Source organism: Monodelphis domestica, chromosome 8 (assembly GCF_027887165.1).
Source record: "Monodelphis domestica isolate mMonDom1 chromosome 8, mMonDom1.pri, whole genome shotgun sequence".
Taxonomy (NCBI): domain Eukaryota; kingdom Metazoa; phylum Chordata; class Mammalia; order Didelphimorphia; family Didelphidae; genus Monodelphis; species Monodelphis domestica.
Genome location: NC_077234.1, coordinates 26,486,190 through 26,511,296, shown reverse-complemented (window position 1 = coordinate 26,511,296; position 25,107 = coordinate 26,486,190). Strand labels below are relative to the sequence as shown.

The window sequence follows — 25,107 nt, the reverse complement described above, 5'->3', positions numbered from 1 at the left end:
ATGGTCAACATTATTTGGGTTCTTTGACTCTCAAGTACAAAGTTCTTTACCAATTTGTTTATTTTTACTCCATTGTATTACTATTCCAGAAAGTTCTGCTTCTGATGTTTGTCTTAAGAAATATCTTGGATACTTATTTATAGAATATATATATGTATATATATATATATATATGTATATATATATTACACACACACATATATAGAGACTTATAAATGCTATAATTAAAAGAGATATAAAACAATTAGAGACATGATGCAATTATATTCTTTTCAAAGGATATATATATATATTCAAATTCTATTTTTATCCCCTTTTGTGTAATATTTGAAAGGTCATTTAGAGGTCAGTTATGTAGCTCAGTGGATTGAGAACCAGGCCTAAAGATGGAAGATCCTGGGTTCAAATTTTGCCTTGTACTCTGCCTAGCTGTGTGACCCTGGGCAAATCAATTAATTCCTGTTGATTCACCCTTACCACTCTTCTGTCTTGGAATCAATACACAGTATTGATTTTAAGATGAAAGATAAGGGTTTTTTTGGTCACTTAATTTTTCTGGGCTTTTTCTTTTCTTTTATAAAAGCTATAAATTGAGGACATAGGACTAGATGTCCTATAAATTATTTTCTAGCTCTAGATTGTTGATCCTATGCCTATATCTCAAACTATAAAATGATAATTGAACAATGACATATTAATGAAGCTTCTCCTACATAATAATCTAGATTCTAACTCCTCATTAGCTAGATTCTCTCTTTATATGTTGAAAGGACAGAAAGAACATAGAAGAAAATTCCAGAACTCTCTCCACCATTGAAAATTGCAACTTTTCCTTGACTCAGTAGTTAAATGCCAGGGACTTGCCAAAGACTCACTGAGTTGTAATGATTTGCCTGAGATAAAAGAGAAAAAAGTTTGTAAATATCGGAGACTAGATTTGAATCCCAGATCTTTCTGATGCCAACTCTTGTACTCTCTCTACTACACCAATTTATCCAAATCCAAGATTCTTTTTTGGGACATTCATTTCTCAAAGAATATCTCTCCAAAAATATATGGCTGCCATAAATAAAGAGATGTTTTTCTAAATTAATTAATAGATATAGAATGCTTTCTTTTTATGGGGTGTTCCACATAGGTATTTTCAGAACCATGTAAAAATCTGGGTTTATAGAATAAGAAAGTTGAGGGAAGATGGGTGGAACTTAAAAGAGTCATGCTGAATTTTTTTTCTGAAAAAAAAATTACCAAACAAATTTATTTATTTATTTGTTTGTTTATTTTAAACCCTTTCCTTCTCTCTTGGAATCAATACTGTGTATTGGTTCCAAGGTAGAAGAGTGACAAGGGCTAGCTAAATGAGGGTCAAGTGACTTGTCCAGGGTCACACAGCTAGGAAGTGTCTTAGGCCAGATTTGAACCTATGACCTCCCATCTCTAGACTTGGTTTTAAATCCACTGAGCTACCCAGCTGCCCCTAACAGATTTATTTTATGTGAAATATAAGTTGACATTTACATTGCATCTTAAAGCTTCCAAATCACTTTGTAAACTTCTTATTTAAAACTCATAGAAATCAAGTGAAACAGATATATTGAATATGGTTATTTATATTTTACAGAAGGCAAAATTGAGATTCAGAAAGGTTAAATTATTTCCTAATGGATAGATACTGTTCTAGAAAGGATCTGAACTTGTGTTTCTCTTGATTTGAAATTAAGTCCCTTTCTACTATTTCATTCTGTTTCTCAATGAATGTCTTATAATACCACGGTCTTTCTCCCAGGGTTTTTCTTGATAACCTTATTTCAGAAGAAAAAGTAAATTTGTAGAGGATATCATTCACCAGCATATGTGAGGAGGAACTGAAGAATTTAATATTCTCAATAAGAAAGGAAAGTTTGCCATGAGGCCCCATCCAGGGACTGTATCAAGTCACTGAATTAAAATCAAACAAAATTCACATTTCTATTAAAACTGACCAAAGACTTTCTTAATAGCAAAGTTTTGAAGTAGGTGCTCGAAGTGTCATCGCCTTCATTTAAAGCATTAGGATACTGAGGGCTGATATGGGACGTGTCTGTCATGTAGGATATTTCAAGAATGTGATTTGCTTTACTTTAGGTTCTATACAGATGAAAACAGCTGGATTGAGGATACTCAATTCTTGTGGGGTCCTTCCTTGCTTATCACACCTGTTCTGAAACAGGTACGTTTTACACCTTGGGAATTAATACATTGTTTTTTGTTTAAAGCAGTGGTCATAAAAGCTGACCAGCCTCTAGGTCAGCTCACAACATTCCCAAGTGCGCTTCTACCAGATTCATATGGAATGAGGAGATGCTTAAGAAAATATGTAAGACTACAATGGCACAAAGATGTTAACACACCCTTGTATGAGTCAATAAGTGGTCCTCCGGGACCTTTCTATATGGTTTGGTAGCTCCATTTCCATTTGAGTTTAAAACCACTGACTTAAGGAGAGTCTCATACATCGTTGCAGAGTATATTTTCACTCATGTGTGCAAAGAATGTTGTAGAATCGCCTTACTCACATTTTAAATTTTTCTCATGACTTTTCAGTACGAAAACTCTTATTACCAGTGTTAGCAACTCTAGTGCAATTAGATATTTTGGTGATTCAGAAAAATAAGCATCTTTCTTTATTCAAAAGTATATTATAGATGTCATAGATTGAATCTAGTTCTTATCATTTAGAAATACATTGACAACACTATTAAGTTAGAATATTCAAGTAGCAGAAAAGCCAATTAATTGTTGGCATGTAGATATTTTGCTACTGTTGTTTGCTTTACTGCAAATGTCAAGTGATATTTTAGTTTAGTTTTTTTTTTTGGAAAGGAAAAATAGGACATCTTTCGTAACTGCAGAAGGAAGTGCTCCCTTAGTCATAATGGTCCAAGTTAACATCAGAGAGATTATATGTCATATATGATGTCTCAAAACAATGGAAATCTTGGGGACTTCTCAAAACCCCCCAACCATTTTGCTCTTTGAGAGTATACCTATGGGCAGCTAGGTGGCATATTCCAGGCCTGAACTCAGATAGACACTTCCTGATTTCAAATCTGTCCTCTGATACTTATTAGCTTATGACCCTGGGCAAATCTCTTAACCCTGTTTGTCTCAGTTTCCTTATCTGTAAAATGCCCTGGAAAAAGAAATGATAAACCCTTCCAGTATCTCTGCCAAGAAAATCCTAAATGGGGTCAGGGAGAGTTGGAGATGGCTGAGATGATTGAACAACAACCAAGCCTACTTAGCCTTCTCTGGAAACTCAAAGACTGCCCAGTTTGGCCCTCCCTGGATACATCCGGAGCTCACATTTCACAGCTGAAGTCTAGTTCACGAACCAAGGGGTGAAAATATTTTGAGCTCCAGAACAAATATCCAGATAACAATTTAAGTTCTGGCCAATGGACAATTTTCTTTTGCCATGCAGAAAATGCAAAAATAACAAAAGAAAAGGGCACTCAGGATAGACAACTGGAAGGACAGACAACAACAAATGGGGACTCCCTCTCTATCACTGCTCAGCCTGGCCTTCTTTCAGGGACAAATAAGTCCTCCAGTGTCACAGCTTTACCCTGGGGCTTAGCATCTCAAAATGTTGGCTATCAGCAGGTTTCTTGGAGGCAGGCAGGGATTGTGTTATTTTTTCTTCTCTTCCTCAGCATCTCGTACAATTCCCAAGACTTATGTGTTTAATAAATACATTTTTGACTGTGAACTGATTAATCTCAGCCCAAATTGGTATGGTCAGTTGGATGCCCCCCAGAGATCCATTTTTCTCTTGATATCCAAATGATTTTTTCCCTATTCCTTTTTTTTCCCAGGGTGCTGACATAGTGAGCGCGTATATCCCTGATGCAGTGTGGTATGACTACGAAACAGTAAGTGTCTTTAGTAGATAAGCGGGGACACAGAGCAAGGCTCTCTAAATGATGTCTAAATACTTTATGAGATTGACGCCTAGTTTACAGACATCCCAGTCTTTTATAGGAGTGGGAGGGTTCTATTAAAGAACTCCTTCAGGTTGGCCAATTAGAAGGATGCTGGAAAATTAATGGAAACAAACCTGTTGCTTACAGAGGTTTGATACAATTTAAGGAGCCACATAATGAGGGGTTTTCTTGTTCCTGGCAATTTGGAGTAAACGGATTCATCAGTATCTTCAGGAAGGAAGGAATGAGCCTCCATTTCACAAAATCATCTGTCCTATTTATTGATCAGAGCATTTGTTCTCGAGGCTGAAGCTCAGAGCCTTTTTCTCTAAATCCTTTGATCATGTGTTTCCTTGAAAAAGACAACTTTATGGAAAAGCAAAGATTTCATTGCCCCCTTGAAGGATAAGGGACACATTCTTGGCAAAGCTTTGTTTCTGCCTTTTTGCTGTAAGTTAATTCTTTTTTTTAAAACCCTTACTTTCTGTCTTAGAATTAGTTCTAAGAATAAGTTCTAAGAAGAGTGGTAAGGGCCAGGCAATGGGGGTTAAGTGACTTACCCAGGGTCACCCAGCTAGGAAGTGTTTGAGACCAGATTTGAACCCAGGACCTCATGTCCCTGGGCCTGGCTCTCAATACACTGAGCAACCCAGCTGCCCCCAATAAGCTGAAAGACTTCTGACAGGCCACTCAATGCTATTTTATTTTTAATGATTAATTTTTATATTATTTTGGTAAAATTAATAATCAATTCTTCTTAATATGAATTTATATAAGAAGTCATTTTTATTCATATAACTGCTTTAGAACATTTCTAAATTTCCAGCAATAAATTTCTAAACTTCCAGCAAAACAATCAATCAATTAATTAATGTTGTGATTTATATGACTGTACCTATCCATTTATCCAACACACATATGTATACACACACAGATATCCCCTCTGATCATACGCTGAATTGAAAAATATTCTATCTCCTGGTAAAAGATTGTTTTTCCTTCCTTGTTTTTACTATCATATCTGTGTATATACATACGTATAATTGATCTGCATGACATAAGAAGATGGGAAATGCACCTGGGTATATATGTACACATGTGCACACATACATGTACACATTAATACATACATATATATACATGCATATATGTGATGGTGTCCATCAATACACATATTTATGCAGGAATAGGTACAGTATACAAAGGACTTGGAAGCATACACAATATAACCATGTGTGTATAAATATGTACATACACAATATATTCACACACATACATGTCCACACAGTCATGATATACATAGATTGCATACATGTGTGCAATGCATGACCACATATATAGACATCTATGCATACACATATGCATATACACACAGTATATACACATAATACATACAACATATTTATACATATATAATACACACGACATAAACATATGTGTATAAATATATGCACATGCATACATTCATATATACATGTTCACATAGTTATGATATACATGCATACATATGTATATGTACATATATGCACACATACATACACATGCATGGATATATACATGCCTACACATACTGATATAGATATATAGATTTTATACATATATAGGATAGCTAGCTGATGCAGTGGATAGAGTGCTGGGTTTGGAGTCAGAAAGACCTGAGTTCAAATTTGGTATTAGACAAATTTACTAGCTGTGTGACTTTGGACAAGTCACTTAACCCTGTTGGCCTTGGTTTCCTCATTTGTAAAATGAGCTGCAGAAAGAAATTGCAAATCAGTCCAGTATAAGATATGTTTGTGCACATGTGTATACATGTATACATGAATCCATCTAAACACATGGGTGTTTGATTGTGTAATCAGTGCATTGTTGAGATAGTATCACATAATGCTAAGTGCTGGTATTAGAGGAAGCACCTCCTTTTATCAAAGTCAGCCCTAAGTTTAGGGTGCATCATTCAGATTTCTGAGGCTGACACCCACGTGCCACACAAGACCTGGGTTTTGATCTTGATATCTCAAGGAATTTCCAAAGATTCTAAGCTGGAGAAAAGCTGCCATTATACACAGCTAAAGAAAGCATTCCTCTCTTTCCTGGTGCCCTCCTACACCAGGAATGTCTCAGTTGTGACTTTAATGGTATCATAATCAACTGGTGTGAAAATATCTTCCCACAATGCAGGTCAGCCCCATGGCTACACTTCGAGAGGTACTGGGTATCCTAGGTCAAATGTCTTTCACAGGATTAGACGTGTGATTCATTGATTAACATAACTAAAAAAATAAGGGCCAGAATGACTGACATTCAAGATGGCGAGCTGATGGTGGATTAAGGAAGCCTGAGGTTTAAGGACTGTATCTAAAACATATTAGCCATGTAATCATGGACAGGACACTTAACCTTTCAGGACCTCATCAACTCTGAGTTTAAAATTTTCAAGAGAAGACTCTAAAATAATAAATTTAGAGTTAGATGAGATCTTGGAGGTCCTCCAGATTCATTTGCTGATCTGCAAGACCTCAGAGGATTTTCCGTGCTGGGAGTTCTCTATGGTAATGAAATGGTAATCTAAACCCATATTATTTATAATAGCTTGAATACAACTAGCTTTAATATAATCTTTATCTGATCTCATTGGAGTTTTCTAAAGGAAAGATATACTAAGATGTCTATGTTGGCTTTCTTTGCTTCAAAGCAATGGAATAAAATAGGAAAATAACAATAACAACAATAACAATCCAGATAACACATTTATAGAGCATTTTTGAGAATCTAAAGAACTTTACATATGTGACCACTTTTAATCTTTACAAGAACCTCATAATTTGAGTACTATCAAACTAGTTTGACTATTGGGGAAATGGAGGCAAGGAAAAATAGTGTTTGTAGAATTATAACTCAAGTTTTCCAGATTCTGAGACCAGTTTTATATACCATATACTGCCTGAGAAAGAATGAGTCCTTTCTATTTTATAACATATAAAACAACACATTTTTCTAGTATAAGAAAGACATATAGAATATTTTTCTAGTATTAGAAAGACATATAGAATATTTATTTCAATATAATCTCATTGGATGATAGCTCTGGAAAATTCCCCTCTTATAAGCTTCAGATATATTTTGCTAAAGATCACCAGCTCTTCCAGATGCTTATACTGCCAGTTGATCTTTACACACAAATCCTGATTCCTTTGCTATTTTACAAGGAAATAGAAATAGATTCTGCATTGTTAATGCCAATTTGACTTGATTTTATTCATCTACACTTAGGGGGGCAAAAGACCATGGAGGAAAGAACGAGTTGAAATGTATCTCCCAATAGACAAAATAGGATTACATCTGAGAGGAGGCTACATTTTCCCCATTCAACAACCAAATGTAACCACAACGGCCAGGTAATGTCGAAAACTACATTGATTCTAGTCTGAATGATTGGGAGGGCCTGAATCAGGGTGGTGAAGATGCAAATGGTAACAAAGGGGAAAATGGAAGAAAGGAAAAGCTAAGAAAAAGGCAAAAGTCAGACTGTTAGTGGAAGAAATTGTGAGACATTCTGTGTGCCATTTGACCAATGGCATCACCAATTCACTTTTAAAATTTCTCCTGAATAAATGACTTAGAAAATTCTTCTGGGAAATTAACTGTATCAATCTGCTAGCTGTAGCCCAGATATCTCTTTGGCATTCAAAAGGCAGTTGGCTTGCTTGTTAGTTGACAATTTAGTACTGCTTTATTCCATAGTACCCCTATGTTATAATTAGGATGTCTTTGTCCCATTGTTCAAAGGCTTTTCTCCTCTCTTCTCACCTTCCCCTTAAATCAACCATTGATTGGAATGCACTAAGCTTGGAAAACATATAAGTTTTTCATTTTTAAAGTAACTATACCACACATAAAGCAAGATTCAAGTACAGTCTGGCATTTTCAGATTAAATAAGTGCCCCACCATTCCTTCTGATACATAGTAAAAACCAGAAAACATTCGAATAAGCGACAAGATAATTCAAATAAAGATGAATATGGAAATAGCAAAAATAAGAAATCAGAAGAAAAAAATAAGTTTCTCATTACTTCTGTTAAGCTGAACACTCCCTTGAACCCAGATGAAAAATATCTTTATTGGAGTGATATTGGAAAATTCATTTACAAACCATAGCTAATAAAAACAGCTCATATTTATACAGCAGTTACCACTTGTCAGGTACGTTGATAAACACTTTTTGATTATCTCATTTGATCCATACAAGAACCCTGTTAATAACAAAATATTTGATGTGTTCTGGAATTTTAAAAATAGATTATGGTATCATATGATCATAGCTTCATATAACATCATACAATCAGAGTCTACAAGGACTCTGGAGGTCAGCTAGAGTAACCAGTTCATTTTATGATTAAAAGGAGTAAAAGACATGACATGCCTTGTCCAAATCCAAATAGGGAGTAAATAGAAGCACAGCAATTCAAACCCAGATTAACTGACTCTATATACAATATTATTTAAACAGAATTAATTTTAATTTAAACAATAATGCTATATTTTCATTGATATACTTTTATGAAACAAAACTTTACAAAACAATAAATGATGGCAAGATTCTAGATCAATGATGGTGAATCTTTTTGATATGGAGTGCCAGGCCCCACCCCCATCCCAGCCCAAGTGCCCCCCACCTCATCCCCACCCCTTTATCCCAGACAGGGTAGGGAGGAAGAACTCCCTTTGACTGCCTGGGCATTGGGCCAGGCAATGAGAGGCATGTGTGGAGAGGGGGAGGAGAATGGCGGAAGCTCCCTATCCCCCTCCAACTATGTACCATGCTGTGAGATCTGCTCCCCTCAAACCTAGCTCCTCTCCAACTCTACCACAGTAATCACCTTCACCACAGACTCAACAGGCTGCTGTCTACACCATACCATCACACAGCATTTAAACTTCTCTTCCCCCCGATGTTTTACCCCAGACAGGGGAGGGAGGAAGTACTCCAAATGGACTGCTGAGCAGAGAGTTGGGGGAAGTGAGAAATATATTCAAGTGTACAGAGAGGAAGAGGGGAATAGCCCTGATCCAGTCCTTCTGGTGTTCTAGTAGTTAATTCTGGTAGGTGACTGCAGGTATACCCACAGACAGGGCTCTATGTGCCCTTTTGAGGTACCATGCCATAGGTTCACCATCACTGATTTAGCTCCTCACATTTCCTGAGATTGATACACTCAGTTACTAACTTAAACATTTGTATGTCAAAGGGAAAACAATCTCTGTTGCTCATATTTGGTTCTTATTTTTCATGAAACTACTTGAATAAGATTCGTAAAGTTCTTGTGTAGCTAACATTGATTTGGATGTTTTTGCTATCTTTTCCCATTTCTTTGTACAGAAAAAAAATGTGGAGATTCATTAATATCAATTTCTGACAAAGTGAAAACACTTAATAGAGGGCTTAATTTAGAGTCAGTCAGTTAACAATCAGGCATTAATCATCCACTGTATGCCAGGTACTATGCTAAGGACACAAAAAAAGTAAACTACAGTCCCTACTCTCAAGGAGTTTATAGTTTAATGAGGGAGCAAAATAAAAACTATTAGAAAAAATCAAGGTATATATGGAAAAAAAATTAGAGATGAACAAAAGAGGATAGACAGTAGCATTAAGAGAGACCAGGAAAAACTTGTTAAACAGGAGATATTTTAACTGGGACTAAAAGAAAATCAGGGAGATCAGGAATAGGAAGGGGGAATTTTCAGGCATTGGGAAAGTAAGATAAAATATCCAGAGTTAGGAAAGTGAATGGCCTTTGTGAGGAATAGCAAGGAGTCAATTTTCTTGGATCACAGACACTACATAGTTCTGATTCAGGTACAAGAAATATGGAGGGCAAAAAAGTAGGCAGAAAGCAGGTTGTGAAGGGCATTAAAAGCCCAAAAGAAGATTTTAGATTTGATGGTGGAAGTAATCAGGAGTCCCTAGAGTTATAGGGAGGTGATAAGTAAGATGTGCTTTAGGATGATTAATTTGATAGTTGAATAGATAGTGGACTATATTATGGAAAGACTTGAGACCTATAGAGCAACCAGAAGGCCATTTCAATAATTCAGGCATGAGGTGATGAAGAGCTGCTATAAAAGTGGAGTCAACAGGTAACAGATATTGGATTGAATGGTGGAAGTAATCCAGGGCAGAGGTTTGATAAGACATAGGCAGCAATAAAACAAAACTACAAGATTTTAAAATCAAAGAATGATTCAAAGTCTAATTGAGTAGCTATGAGATCCATATGGGAAGGAGAGAAATAAGTACTTAGAATCTGAGAGATTGTTACTTTCAATGAGCATATATGTATATATGAATGTATCTATCTATATGCATATAATTTCTTGTTTCAGCCGTAACAATCCCCTTGGCCTCATCATTGCACTGGATGAAAATAAAGAAGCCAGTGGTGACTTCTTTTGGGATGATGGAGAAAGCAAAGGTAAGAAATGGAATCCCATAGTAATATGAATCTACAAAATACAAAGAATTAATAAACTCATTGAGTGATTAAAGGATAAATAAAATCAATTCATTATAGCTATAGAGGTGGAATGGAATCCAGAGGCCATCTAACCCAAGGACCTCATTTTATAGATGAAGAAATTGAAGCCCAAGAAATGAAATCTTTGCATGTGATATGACTATACTCAACAGGAAGAACATTGGATTTGTAGCCAAGTGATATATTTTCAAATCCTTGTCACTGAAACTCTTGTGCCTTCAATTTCATCATCTGTAAAATGAGGGTGTTTATTAAATGATCACTTAGCTCCCTTCTAGCTCTACATTTGTGATCCTATGATTTATGTTTAAAGAACCTTTTAATTTTTATTTTTGGAATCTCAGGAATCAAATCATTTCAACTCCCTTATGTTGGCAGTAGTATTTGTCTAAAATTGATCCATTTCTCTTTCCTTTAGCCTCAAAGAATATTCAATGAAATTTTCAATGTTTCTTAACAAATTTCAACAAAATGAAAAGTGGGTCATTATAGGATTATTTCAATTTAGTATTAAAAATAACTGAGGGATAGACGAAAAGAAAAAAAAAAGAGGGAGCTAAAATTAGTCCCTGAAAGATGAAATGTAAGATTCAGAGATGTCAGAGAATGGAGAAGTCCTGTAGTAAAATTCCTCGAGTGGGAATTTTGCCCCAAAATATCTTAATATAGGTGTGAGAACTTTACAAAGTTTGTAAAGATAAAATATTTAATTTACTCCTAATGAGTTAACAATGTGGATGGAATTTGGAACATTGAAAAATTATTGTGATACTGAGTGATATATAGTCCAGAAGCCCCCATTTAGTATGGTTCGTTTTTTAAATCCAGAAACTTTTTAAGTAGGAAAAGCAAAAGGAATACTTCTATTGTTCATTGGGAATATTACTTTTTCATATCCCATTGATACCCTTTAGAGATGAGATTAAACTTCATGATTATGAGATAGGGACATGTATAAAGGTAAGGGAGGCTGGATATTTAAATATAGAGTCAATGTACTATTTATGATTTCTGTAATAATTTATTTTAAACAGATCTATTTCCCCAAAATCTTTTTTGAAGGCCAAGACATTTGTTTAAATAATGATACTAATTGAAAGAATAATGGGTTTTTCTTCTTATTGTTATGTGGCTTGAGTTTTCAAAGTAATTATTTAAAACAAAACTTAATTTAAAGTGGATTTATTATATGTTAATTAAAACAAATTTATTCTAAGAAGAAGTTACTGGAAAGATGATATGTCACACTTTTAAACTGTCGGATACACCGAAAAAGGAAAGGAGAAATGAAGGAAGGGGGAAAAAGAACTTATTTAGGCAATAATAGCAGTTAAATTTTCAGGAAAATTGATGCTGGACATTAAAAATATTTGGCAGGAAGAATCATCACTGAGTAACAGAATGATCTTGAAAGGACTCTTTCAGGGTATCCAGCATGAGCCAGGTTGTGATATTACAAAAAATTATAAAGCATGTGGCAAGCATTTTCTTCTCATATTTGTGACTTATTTGGAAAAATTTGTCTAACCTATGGAGTCAATTATTGCACTTTACTTCTCTAATATACCAGTTTTGAAAGTAAAATATCTATGCAAAACACAAACATTTAGGGGAAAAATGTTTTGGTACTTCTAATGATTCCATCGGATCTCTTCCCATCCTCAATGTTTTGATTATTTTCCCCCTCTGGTGAAAAACATACATGAAATCATAGGATCATAGATTTAGAGTTGGAAGGGTCCCAAATGGACATTTAGTTGAGCTCATTTATTTTATTCATAAGGAAAATGAGGCCAGAATGACCATCTCAAAATTGTAGAGATGGTAAACAGTAGAGGAAAATTTAAACCTAAGCCCTAAAATCCAGTATTTCTTCTCTTTCCCAAATTGCCATATTCCTTTGGGTTACTAGTAATATTGATTCTTTGCAAAGCATGAGGTCTCATGTTTTACTAACATTATGAAGAAGATATTGATGCTAGAGAGATAGATTTCTGTGACACTGAAAATTAAGGTTATTGACAAATTTGTGATGTTTTCCTAAATAGATCTAGTCTTAGGATGCTCCTACCTTAACCTAAGGTCCATAAGCTTTCAGCATATGACTAAAATATAGATGTTGATGAATTAACTCATCAAAATCAAGAATCCTCAAATATAGAATCATAGGGAGCTGAAAGAGTGCTCAAACATAAATGGAATATACATTCCTCCCACTTGTTTGCATTGTGAAAATTATATTCAATTATCTGTCCCTTGTAGACAGCCTTTGCTAAGGGATTTAAGACTTGGTCATATCTTCAATATTAGGTTCTATGTAGTATTTCATTTCTTTTATATTTTAATCTGTTCTTAAAAAATAAAACTATCATTTCTCAAACTAAAACATACTTTTTATTATGAATAAAATAATTTAACTTTTTTATCATTCCATACCTACAAAATCTATAATAAAATATTAATTGGCTTAAAGTAAAAAAAAGAAAAATTTTAACATTTGTTTCCATTTTTTCTGTTTGTATTCATAAAAACTTGCTGATTATAATTTTGCCTTCAAATGCATAATAATGTTTTTAGGTTAAATTTGTTTTAATATTTAATTTCTATGGATTTTATAATATAGAATCTAGGAGTCCAAACTTTCTTTGGTCACAGTCTTTTTGTCTCAGCACATTTAAACTTTAATTAAACTTAAATAAACCTTTGTTTCAGTTCAATGTTATTTAATCTCAATCAGTTTTTGACTGCTTTCAAAAACATCATACCTCAATTGTGTTTTTTTGTTATTTGAGGATATATTTATATGGGAATATAAATGTATATAATATGCATTATTCTATGCTTTATAATTTTTACCCTTATTAAAATGAGTAATAAATAATAAAATTAAAAAAAAACTTAGCCTAAATCCAGAAAATAGTTTATAGGAGACTATCTCATATATATATATATATATATATATATATATATATATATATATATATTTAAAACCCTTACCTTCTGTCTTGGAGTCAATACTGTGTATTGGCTCCAAGGCAGAAGAATGGTAAGGGCTAGGTAATGGGGGTCAAGTGACTTGCCCAGGGTCACAGAGCTGGGAAGTGTCTGAGGCCAGATTTGAACCTAGGACCTCCCATCTCTAGGACTGGCTCGCAATCCACTGAGCTACCCAGCTGCCCCCTCTCATATATTTTTAAGAGAAATAATTTAGAATCAAACATAGTTTTTCCTAGACCACATCACAGATAAAAATCATAGGAATAAAGCATTTGCCCCTTGGATCTTAACACTACTATTTAATGAATAGTAGTAATGTAGTAATAGTAATGACTACTATTTAATGAATCTTACCAATCAATATCATAAATGTGACACAATCCATTAATATAGTTAATTATAGCTCTATTTTTCACTAGACAATAACTTGAAGACAGAATTGGCATTTTTTGTTAACCAATTATTCATCCTTTTAGAAAGGAATTAAAATCAGCCTTAGTACACTTCTCCCCTGCCAGTTGAGTAAGCTGCTCTAGTACATGAATTATTGCACTAACTTGCTATTATCTGTGTATCCCTATTGCCTATTACAATGTTAAGCATATAGTTGGCACCTTATGAATGCTTCTTCATTGATTACTTTATCAATGCTACCTTTACTTTGATTAGAAAATCAGTTGTATTTAAGTACATACCATAGATAGTTTTATATGTCTTCTTTGGTGATCCTCTACTATGTGCTTGGGGAGGATATATCGGATCGCTGATTTATTCTAAGCTAGTTGCCTCACTTGACTTTTGCCCTTTGCTCCCACTCTTAAGCTGAAGTTCCTGTTCAAATATTTTGCCATTTGTCATATATGGGAAGTTGCCATTTTCCTTGTCAGCATTTTCTATTTTCTATTATATGTGAGGTACTTTACAAAACCGAAAGGACTAGAAATGTGTATACACAATCTCTTGGGTACTCTTCATTTTACTTTTTTTAGTTATTAATCAATAAATATAAAAAAACTACAAAAGAAATGAAAAAGATAAACCTCTAGTGGGAAACAGTCTTTCACAAATAAAATGAGTGTTATGTATGGCAGAGCAGTCAGAAAAGTTATGTAGATAGAGCATAACATCAGTGTTGCTGCCACTTTGGAAATAGGTTTAAGCATCTTTGAAAAAGGCTGACTAGATAAATACATTCAAATCCATGTTAAATGGATAATAAAACATTTAATATTACATATTTTTGTCTGTTAGTTGTTTCATTTGTATGTGATTTTTCAAGGCCTGATTTGGGGTTTTCCTTGCCAATATCCTGGAATCTTTTGTCATTTCCTTCTCCAGTTCATTTTACATATGAGGAAACTGAGGCAAACTAGGTTAATTATCTTGCACATTTTAGGAGTCTGAATGCATATTTGAATTCAGGTCATCTTGACTCCAATCTCGTAACTCTATCTTTTGTACCCTCTAGCTGCAAATCTTTTTAGAATCAATAAAAACTTAATTTAACATGAAAAATGATTTGTTACTCCTTCCCATAACACTTTCTTATAAGCCTTTCAATTGCTTCCATAGATATTTCTTAGGTATTAGTAGTCAAATAATCTGTGTGTAGCAGGATGTTTTGTGGAATTTTGATTTGATCAAAAATAACTCAATATATTCTTTTTTTTTTAATTTCAGATTCTATAGAAAAAGGAAATTACCTTTTCTATAATTTTTCAGTCACTGCTGTAAGTATCTTCCTTGGAAGCATGGTGAATGTCATTTGCTTTTTTCTACTAAGCACACTGCTTAAATTCTGAGTTATTTGTGTCATGTTATTTTAAATTATTGTATGCTTATCTTTCTAACTTTACATGAATATAATAAAATAAGGGACTGAGAAAATTCATATTTTCCCTAAGTATAGAATCAAAGAAATGCAGAGATAGCTTGATACATGTATTGAGAAGAATCTTAACTTGAAATTAGGCAAGTTGGAGCCAGATGACTATGGGCAAATCATAAATTCCTTGATCATCAGTTTCCATAGCTGTAAAATAATCTCTTTGTTCTTTAAGTCCATCCACAAACATTTATTAAGCACTTACTGTATAGCAAATTTTGCTAGGGGAATACAAATTTAAAGAATGGAATAATCCCTATTCAATACTTTCTTACATTATGATGGAAGAGACAAAAAATATTTATTTAAGTATGTAAAGCACAAGTGGAAAATAAATAAATATATATATATATATATTCTTAAGGTCAAAGGAGTAGAGAAGGAGGGAACTAATAGTTATGCAACAGTAAAAGCTTTAAGCAAGGAGTGATGTTTGAGCAGTTTCTTAAAAGAAGAGAATTTACTCAATTTAGAATTCTGCCCAATAAATTATTAACTCATATCCTTTGAACAAGTCATATGCCACTATCGGGTTTATCCCCAAGATATCAAAGAAAAAAAATAAGTTGTGAAGAACTGGGAATTAAGCATAGGCCCATCAATTGATAATGGTTGAATAGTTGATAGTATATGAATATTTAAAAATGAGGAAAATAATTGTTTCAGAGAAACCTGAATAGATTGATATAAACAGATGCAGTCTGAAATAAGCAGAACCATAAACTCTCTATATAATACCACCACAAAAATGAATTATATTGAGGAACTTAAAGAACAATTCTAGGGAATCAATTATGAAAAAATGTTAGCTGCTTCTTGGCAGAGAGGTGATGGATTAAATATTTAGAATGAGATACTTTTTTGACCAAGATAGGAATATTTTGTTTGACTAGGCATATTAAATGTGAGGGTTTTGTTTTTCTTTTTCCCCCAGTGGCAAGGGGAGGTGGGAATGGAAAAGAAAGGGGGGGAATATAAAATGCTGATGACTGAAAAAAGAAACAAAAGGCAAACTGTGGTGGATGTAAAGAGGGAATATCTCTTAGATATGAGAGATACTCAATTTTGAAGGTATGCAGGTCTTTTTTTTTTTTTGAGATGAACACAGGCATCATGTTCTACATGAAATATGTCTTGATTTTCTCACTCCTAGCATATGTACCCACCTTCTTCCTGTCCTTTCCTGTTTTTAACTGATTTGGGATTATTTGTATTTATTTTCTTTGTTTTTATTTTGTATATACTTATGGACTTGTCTCTTTCAATAGAATATAAGCTTCTTGAGACTAGGGATTGTCATTTTTTTCTATATTTGTATCCCTATTTCCTAGTACAATTTTGAGAATATTATAGAAACAATGCATTCATATTCATTGGTAATTTCTTAACTTTAAAGAGTTTTAAAAACTTAAGATATAAGTGATATTTAACTAATGAAATTTCTTCTTTCAGGATACATTAGAAATTATTCTTGTACATTCATCATCCTTCACCAGTTCATTAGCATTTGAGGAAATTAAAATTCTTGGATTTCAATATGGTGCTACAAACATCACGGTGACTGATCTGAATAACAATGTTCTAACATCCAATCACCAGTCAAGTCATGATCCTTCAAACCAGGTAACTGAGATTTTAGAACACATATATTATACCTCAACTATAAGATCAGACTTTCTGATTCTTTGTCATTATTCATGAACTCTGAATAGCTTTTAAAATGATTTCACTCGATGGGTGACATAATTTTGTTTTCTTGAGTTTTTGTTAATGGAATATGGTTCTAGTTGATGTCAAACTCCTTGATTGATGTAACCATGCTTTAAATGCTTCATTGGAATTTATTTCACCAAACTGGGCCTCTTATTCTGATGTGACTCTTCTTTTCCTCTTTTGGTTCCTGACTAGTTGGGAACAGATTGATATTTACTGGTCATTTAGAAAGAGATCTCTGAAACATAGGTTAGACATTATTCATCATTCCTCTTATGCCTTGGATATTCTTTTTTTCTTTTTTTCTTTTTTTCTTTTTTTCTTTTATTTTCTTTTATTTATTATTATTATTTTTATTTTTATTATTTTTTTAAATATATTTTATTTGATCATTTCCAAGCATTATTTGTTAAAGACATAGATCATTTTCTTTTCCTCCCCCCACCCCCCATAGCCGACGCGTAAGTCCACTGGGCATTAGATGTTTTCTTGATTTGAACCCATTGCTTTGTTGATAGTATTTGCATTAGAGTGTTCATTTAGAGTCTCTCCTCTGTCATGTCCCCTCAACCTCTGTATTCAGGCAGTTGCTTTTCCTCGGTGTTTCCACTCCCATAGTTTATCCTTTGCTTATGAATGGTGTTTTTTTCTCCTGGATCCCTGCAAGTTGTTCAGGGACATTACACCACCACTAATGGAGAAGTCCATTACGTTCGATTATACCACAGTGTATTAGTCTCTGTGTACAATGTTCTCCTGGTTCTGCTCCTCTCGCTCTGCATCACTTCCTGGAGGTTGTTCCAGTCTCCATGGAACTTCTCCACTTTATTATTCCTTTTAGCACAATAGTACTCCATCACCAACATATACCACAGTTTGTTCAGCCATTCCCCAATTGATGGGCATCCCCTCGTTTTCCAGTTTTGGGCCACCACAAAGAGCGCAGCTATGAATATTCTTGTACAAGTCTTTGTGTCCATTATCTCTTTGGGGTACAGACCCAGCAGTGCTATGGCTGGGTCAAAGGGTAGATATTCTTTTGTCGCCCTTTGGGCATAGTTCCAAATTGCCCTCCAGAATGGTTGGGTCAGTTCACAGCTCCACCAGCAATGAATTAATGTCCCTACTTTGCCACATCCCCTCCAGCATTCATTACTTTCCTTGCCTTGGATATTCTTTTAAAATCAGAATTTTTTAAAAGGACTCTTTTCTACTTGATAAAGAGAACAAGCCAATGTCATTAATACAGATAGGGTAAAATGTGTTTCAGGAAGATAGAAAAGACTGAAAGGATCAGCAAATAGTGAAGGAAAGAACATGATACACTTAGTTTCTAAATGTACCACTTTGTTTCCTTCACTATTTCTAAGTGATCAGTTCTAGAAATTTTTAATTGATCCGGTGGATAATAATCAAGTTTTTGCCTTTAAAGGTTCTTCAAATTACAGGACTCAAGCTTCAACTAGGCCAGTCCTACAGACTGAAATGGACTTCGACTTTCCCTTTAAAAGAAAGATTTGGTTGTTATCCAGATGATGATGGTGAAACCATGGAAAAATGCCAAGCCCGGGGATGTTTGTGGAATGCGGTAATAATCACATTATTTGTTATTTTATGTCATTACTTCAACACTGAAATTTAAAAAAAAATATACATTTAAATTTGTATAAATGTAGGTCCAAATAGAGTGGTATATAGTTAGTGCTTAAAAATCCTCCTTTAATTGAAATAAAATTAAAAAGAAATACTACAAAATATGACAAAGTTTATCTAAGAAGGAAACTTGAAAGTTAGAATTGGAAATTAGATACTGATTTGGGGGCAAATGTGCTTGATTTCAGTTATGGGTTTATGGTTTGAAAAGTGTTGTTTGGTAAACCCCAGGTCTCATTGCATGAATAAGAACTCTTCTCCATTTATGTTAGGAACTTTAGAATGAATAGGATACTTTCAATGTAGAAGAGACATAGTATAATTGAAAGAGCACTGACTTTGGAAACATAGGACCTGAATTCAAATCTTGATTCTGAAAATTTTAACTCTATAGCCTTCACTAAATCATTTAATCCTTTCTAGGTTGAACTGAGTTTTGTTTTTAAATGTTAAATGAAAGGGTGGGACTAGATGACTTCAGAGCAATAACAAAGCTTTACTCATACACTCACATATGAAGAATTGCTTTCGACTAATTCACTCAGTTATGAAAAGCCCTATGTTAACAGTCTAGTAACTTTTCATGAATGCTACCAACACTTGGAGCTTGTCAGGATTTAATGCCTAGATGGGGAGATAACAGGAGAGAGAGAGAGAACAGGAAAGTGAGTGAGTGGCTGTTTAATATATTTTCTGATTGCTCAAAACTTGGAGAAATAACTAATATTATTCTCAAAGATAGAGTTAGGACCCAGAAAAAAAGGATCAAAATATAGGCCATATCAAGCAAAGTGAAATGTAATACAGACATTGAAACCCTTAGGTTTAAACAGTAAATTGACATACTCCTTCATTCTACAAGTGAGGAAACTGAAGCACTCAGTTTCAGTGACTTGACCAAGATCACATTGCTATTAAATGTGGAGTCAAATCCAGGTCTCTCCTTGCTTCATCCAGCTTTTATTCCATTGTACCTTGTTGCCTTCCAAATATATTTATTAGTCCTGTGTTATAAGCAAGCAAAAATGTAAATGGATGGAGGAATGAATGGATGAATGAGTGAATAAGCAAAAAATAGATGAAAAAATTAATTAATAAATATCTTATAAGTAAGTAAGCACAGAATTAAATGAAATAAAACTCCACCAGTACAATATGGAGAAAATATGGCTAGATGATAGTTACATTGGAAACCACCTCAGAATTTTCAGAGTAGGGATCATGGGTGTAGAGCCAAAAGAAATATTACTAATTACATTGTTAGGTGATCTCATTTTACATTTGAGAAAACTGAGACCTGGAGAGATTCATGGACTTTCTTGTAGTAACAGGTAGAAAGTGAGAGAGCCAGGATTTTTATGAATCATGCGATTGATATGAATCAACATTATATTCAGCAACCAAAAATATCAATGAAATTTTAGACTTCATATTCAAACCTAAATAACAGTATCAATACCAGAATGCAGGAGTTCTTTATGATGTTTCTTGACCTAGTGTAAATAACATTAGGTAAAGGCACCAGAATAAGTTGTAAGTTTTTATTCTTCATGCTTACAATCTGTATAATGTGACATTAGCTAGTTAACATCCCTGGTCCTCAGTTTCATATTCTTTAAGACATTCTAATTGTAAAGGGTGAAATTATGGTTGAGACTGAAAAAAATCTAAATTTAAGTGGTCACCAAGGAAAATCCCAAATAATAAAATACCCAAGTTAGCTGCCAAATTTTATGGTGATTTAATTGATAAAGTAGAGGAGATTTTAAGAAGAAGGAGGAAGGAAGGGGCTAGTACTGGGCAGGAAGATAGGAGATCTAGAAAGTAAGGTTTTGAGTGTGAAGGAGGAAAGAATCAGCCTGACCTCTAAATAGGCTTAGTTAAGATGCCCGAACCTGAAATCAGCTCCAGGGTAAAACTCCCCACCCAACACTCCAAGATGTCAGAATGCTTAGCATGCTGCCAGACAGTTGTCTCTCCAGGGAAAAAGAGAAAGAGGCAGAAATCAATGTGCCTTATATAGACATTTTTACATCACTTTTCCGTGTCTCATCTGTACCAATGAGTACTTAGCTTGACTTAGGACAGCCCAGAGGTCTGTCCTTTTTTTTTTTCTTTTGCATATGTCTGTTGAAGGCCATCTCCTCAGATAATTAAATCTTGAGTTTGATGCAGACCTTTCAAAATCTTGTTAAACTGAGTAGGGTGGAGAATGTGGAGTTTCCAAGACCTGATTCTGTTATTCCAAGTATCTCCATTGTTATTGATCAGGAAATAGCTAAATCGGATCTTCTAAATAATGTTCTGATTAGGGTGGAATAGTTTTAAAATTAACATAACAGAGCCATATCCATGTTTGTGGTCACTAATCATTAATGTTTGAGTAATTGTAAACTGAAGAATTATGTCTAATTAATAGATATAACTGGTGTTACTGTTTCAACAATTTCATCAGATATAATTGTTATGGCATATAATTATTTTTCAGGCTACTGATGGAACTAATGCACCTAGGTGCTATTATCCTTCAGAGGAAAATCCTTATGCAGTCAGTTCAATAAGATATTCTTCAAATGGAATCACAGCTGACCTCAAAATGACCCCTGGAACACAACGTTCATTACCATATCCTAATCCCATTCCCAATCTGCGACTGGAGGTGAAATATCATAAAAACGAAATGCTTCAGTTTAAGGTATGCTCTAAGGGAATATGAACACCATGAATTCACCCCACTCCCCCACTCCCTTTTAATGGATTTTAAGTTAGCAAGTCTTTTCAATGATCTGAATTTTCAACAACTGGCTGATCTATCCCGACACCAACCCATAAAGAATTCTTTTTTTTCTATGCTAAATTTTGTTGATTTAATTTTTTGATTAGCTCTTAAGGGCTTTTAAGTTTTTTCTTTTAATATAATTTATTTTTATTTAGATTAATACTGTTAGATACTCAGTAAATGGGACTTATAAGTTTGACTAAGTTATCTTGATTCTGCACAAGTAAATAATGTAATCAGCACATATTACAGAATCACAGAATTTCAAAGTTGGAAGGGAACTTAGTGAATATTTAGTCTAGGGCACATGGGTATCCTCTCTTTGATCAAAGACCTCTAAGAATAGGAAATGACTGCCTCTTAAGGGTATCCATTTTACTTTGAGAAAAAAATGTTATCCACTTATCCATTTGATAAGAACTACTTAAAAATCTAGAATGTAGTTGATGGAAATTTTGCTTATATCAACATATATCATATTCCATAATGAAATGAAAATTGATACCTGATCTGAATATTAAAGATCCCCCAAAAAATAGAACAGAAATAAGTCATATAACTTTCACAGCTCTGTGTAGAAAATATATTCTTAACCAAACAAGAAATATGGATAATTCTAGGAAGTAAAAAAAAAAGAAGCCATGATTATAATTAAATGAATTTGAAAAAAAAATCTAAAAACCATATCTAGGATGGAAAGGAAAATGGTCAAATGGTAAAAAAAAATATCAGATTAAAATTCTTCTAAGTGACCTAGACTAGTGAAGAAAAACAAACAAATAGAAATAAAACCTATGGGCAGCATATAGACCCAGAAAAGTGCACATTAACATTATCTATGTTCATAACAATTTTATTTTTATTTATAATCTATGTGATATGGTATATTTCATTATTTATTTTTGTGTATATCTATATTTATATATCTATATATCCATCTATCTATCTATCTATCTATCTATCTATCTATCTATCTATCTATCTATCTATCTCTCTATCTATTTACCTATCAATATTTCCAATTACATTTGCGGCCAATTGTTAGATGTTAAGTTTAAAACCTGTCATCAATAACTAACAAATATTCAAACCATTTCCCACAAAATAAAGAGTTAAATACTATGAACACAAATTTCTTGAAAGAAGAAACTTAGATAATTAATAATCTAACCAATAATTATTAATAATTAAATGCCCAATAAGTAACATCATAAAATAATTATCATTTAATTAGAATATTAATAATACATCTATTAATATATGTGAAAGAATGTTCTAGGTAAGTACTAATATGGGAATTGTAAATCAAAAGCAATCTGAGGTTTCTATTCACATCCAGAAAAATGACAATGACAAAAATGGTAATCTTGGAGAAGATGCAGAAAGGTAGGTACTTTAATGCTTTGTTAGTGGAGCTGGGACTTGCTCTAACCATTCTAGAAAGTAAAGAAAGATTAATTAAGCTGATGTTAACTGAATTAAACTGACTGAAGAAAACAATATACACGTGCTACTCCTGGGACTCTATAGACTCATTTGTGAGTTCGATGATTTGAACTAGGTGAAATGCAAGACCCCTTCTTTCTCTAAAAATGTATTTTTCTATGAAATACTTGTGAAGTACCATGATTCCAATGAAGAGCAATAATAAAAGTATTCCTGGGTTCATTAAGAAGACTTTCTAGCTTTTATTTTTATTTAAATACAATACAATACAATAAATACTGTTCATAAAGTCCTGGGCCTGAAGTGACGATAACCTGAATTCAAATTTGACCTTGAATATACTAGATGTGTGGCCCCTGGCAAGGCACTTAATTGGTTTTCCTCAATTTATTCATCTGTAAAATGGGGATAATAAGAGCTCTTACCTCTTGGATTTGTTGTGAGGATTAAATGAGATTTTAATTTTAAAATCTTTTACACAGTGCCTTTTACATAATAGGTACTATATAAATGTTAGCTATTATCATTATTGTTACTATTACTTTTCATGTTGTTATTGTTTCGTTACATGGGAGCAGGAAAGTATAAGTCCAAATCCTGCCTCAGACACTTAGTAGCTATGTGACCTTGGGCAAACCACTTAACTCATCTATACCTCTGTGTCTCCCATCTGTAAAATGGGGATAAGAGCAACACCTACCTTGCAGGTCAGGGATTTTATGAGCATCAAAAGAGCTCATTTGAAGAGCTTCACAAATCTTATAATACTATATACATACTAGTTGTATTATTGAGGTTATATGGATGAAGTATGTGATTATAGAAGCATTTTTCACTCTGGTCCATTACAAACAAGTACCTGTGAGGGGGCAACTGAGTGGTTCAGTGGATTGAGAGTCAGGCCTAGAGATGGGAGGTCCTGGGTTCAAATCTGGTCTCAGATACTTCCCAGCTGTGTGACCCTGGGCAAGTCACTTAACCCCCATTGCCTAGCCCTTACCACTCTTCTGCCTTGGAACCAATACTCAGTATTGATTCCAAGATGGAAGGTCAGGGTTTTAAAAAATGTGTCTGTGAATTAATATAACCTGATAAGTCACTTATTAATCCTGCATTATTTTTTTTCCCAATCTATTACTATGGGACAGGAATTAACCCTTAATGGATACTGTAGTACTTTGGACATTTGGATACCAAAATTTAGCTTGGGTTTGGGTCAAAATTTAGCTATGTGGAACCAATTCTTATAGCATAGAGGATGCCAGTTATTATCATAAAGAAGATGTCAAGGCTAATTTACATAAAATTTACGAATAGTGCTTTAACCATTCATTAAAGTAAGTCTGCTCAATAATTCAGTTGTTTATATAGGGTACCCCCAAATCTTGCCTAATAAGTTTAAAACTTTACTACTTATTTGGGGGACCTGCATTTTACTAAAAGAGCAAAACATTTATTAAAAGAATCCATAATTTGGGCTATTTTCCCTAAAAAGTCCAAAAAAGAAGCTTTGGATACTTCTAAATTCTTTCTACTATATGGCTACAGAATCTTAATAAACAATATGTAACAATTCCTTCTTTCTCCATTTGGCAAAGAAAGCTTAGGGATGACTATTAGACAGAATATTTCTAAGATCTGTTCCCCTGGTGTTGCTTTCCTCATTATGTAAATGATTTCATGGTGTGTGAGTGGAATAACATTGACACATTTAAAAAATCAATCTGTCTTATCCATGACCATCTCTGTTGCCACATAGATTTATGATGCTGACAAAAAGAGATATGAAGTTCCGGTACCTCTAAATATTTCTAGCAGTCCAAGCAGCACTTACGAAGGACGGTTGTATGACGTTGAAATTAAGGAAAAGCCATTTGGGATCCAGATCCGTCGAAGGAGCACAGGAGTGGTCATGTAAGTGACTGTGTATTTGGAGTGGGCGGCACTTGGATTCTAGTTTAGGAAAGTGAAGAAGGGAAGTAGAAACTTGCTTCTGAGTTTAGAGTTAGCAGCATTCTTTAGTGAATGGTATACAAGTCTTAGAATAAAGAAGATTTGAGTTCAAATCTACTTTTGCCACTTACTAAATTCGATGAGCTTGGGCAGGTAACAACTTCTTTGGAGTTCAG

General features: G+C 33.9%; 1 protein-coding gene and 1 long non-coding RNA gene across 2 annotated transcripts in view; one reads left to right on the top strand and one right to left on the bottom strand.

Moving 5' to 3' along the window:
• LOC103094496 (uncharacterized) overlaps positions 1-14,284 on the bottom strand; it is a 39,779-nt gene extending 25,495 nt beyond the window's left edge. Inside the window, exon 1 of the long non-coding RNA XR_001624465.2 lies at positions 14,198-14,284. This is a non-coding gene — a long non-coding RNA (uncharacterized LOC103094496). The remainder of the gene's footprint in view (positions 1-14,197) is intronic.
• The window catches only part of SI (sucrase-isomaltase), a 101,808-nt gene that overhangs the window by 31,782 nt on the left and 44,919 nt on the right, over positions 1-25,107 (top strand). Inside the window, exons 18-26 of the mRNA XM_001368258.5 lie at positions 2,125-2,209; positions 3,858-3,914; positions 7,239-7,363; positions 10,354-10,442; positions 15,183-15,232; positions 16,840-17,010; positions 18,533-18,688; positions 21,242-21,448; positions 24,738-24,892. Coding sequence (XP_001368295.3) covers positions 2,125-2,209; positions 3,858-3,914; positions 7,239-7,363; positions 10,354-10,442; positions 15,183-15,232; positions 16,840-17,010; positions 18,533-18,688; positions 21,242-21,448; positions 24,738-24,892 — 1,095 coding nt within the window. The remainder of the gene's footprint in view (positions 1-2,124; positions 2,210-3,857; positions 3,915-7,238; positions 7,364-10,353; positions 10,443-15,182; positions 15,233-16,839; positions 17,011-18,532; positions 18,689-21,241; positions 21,449-24,737; positions 24,893-25,107) is intronic.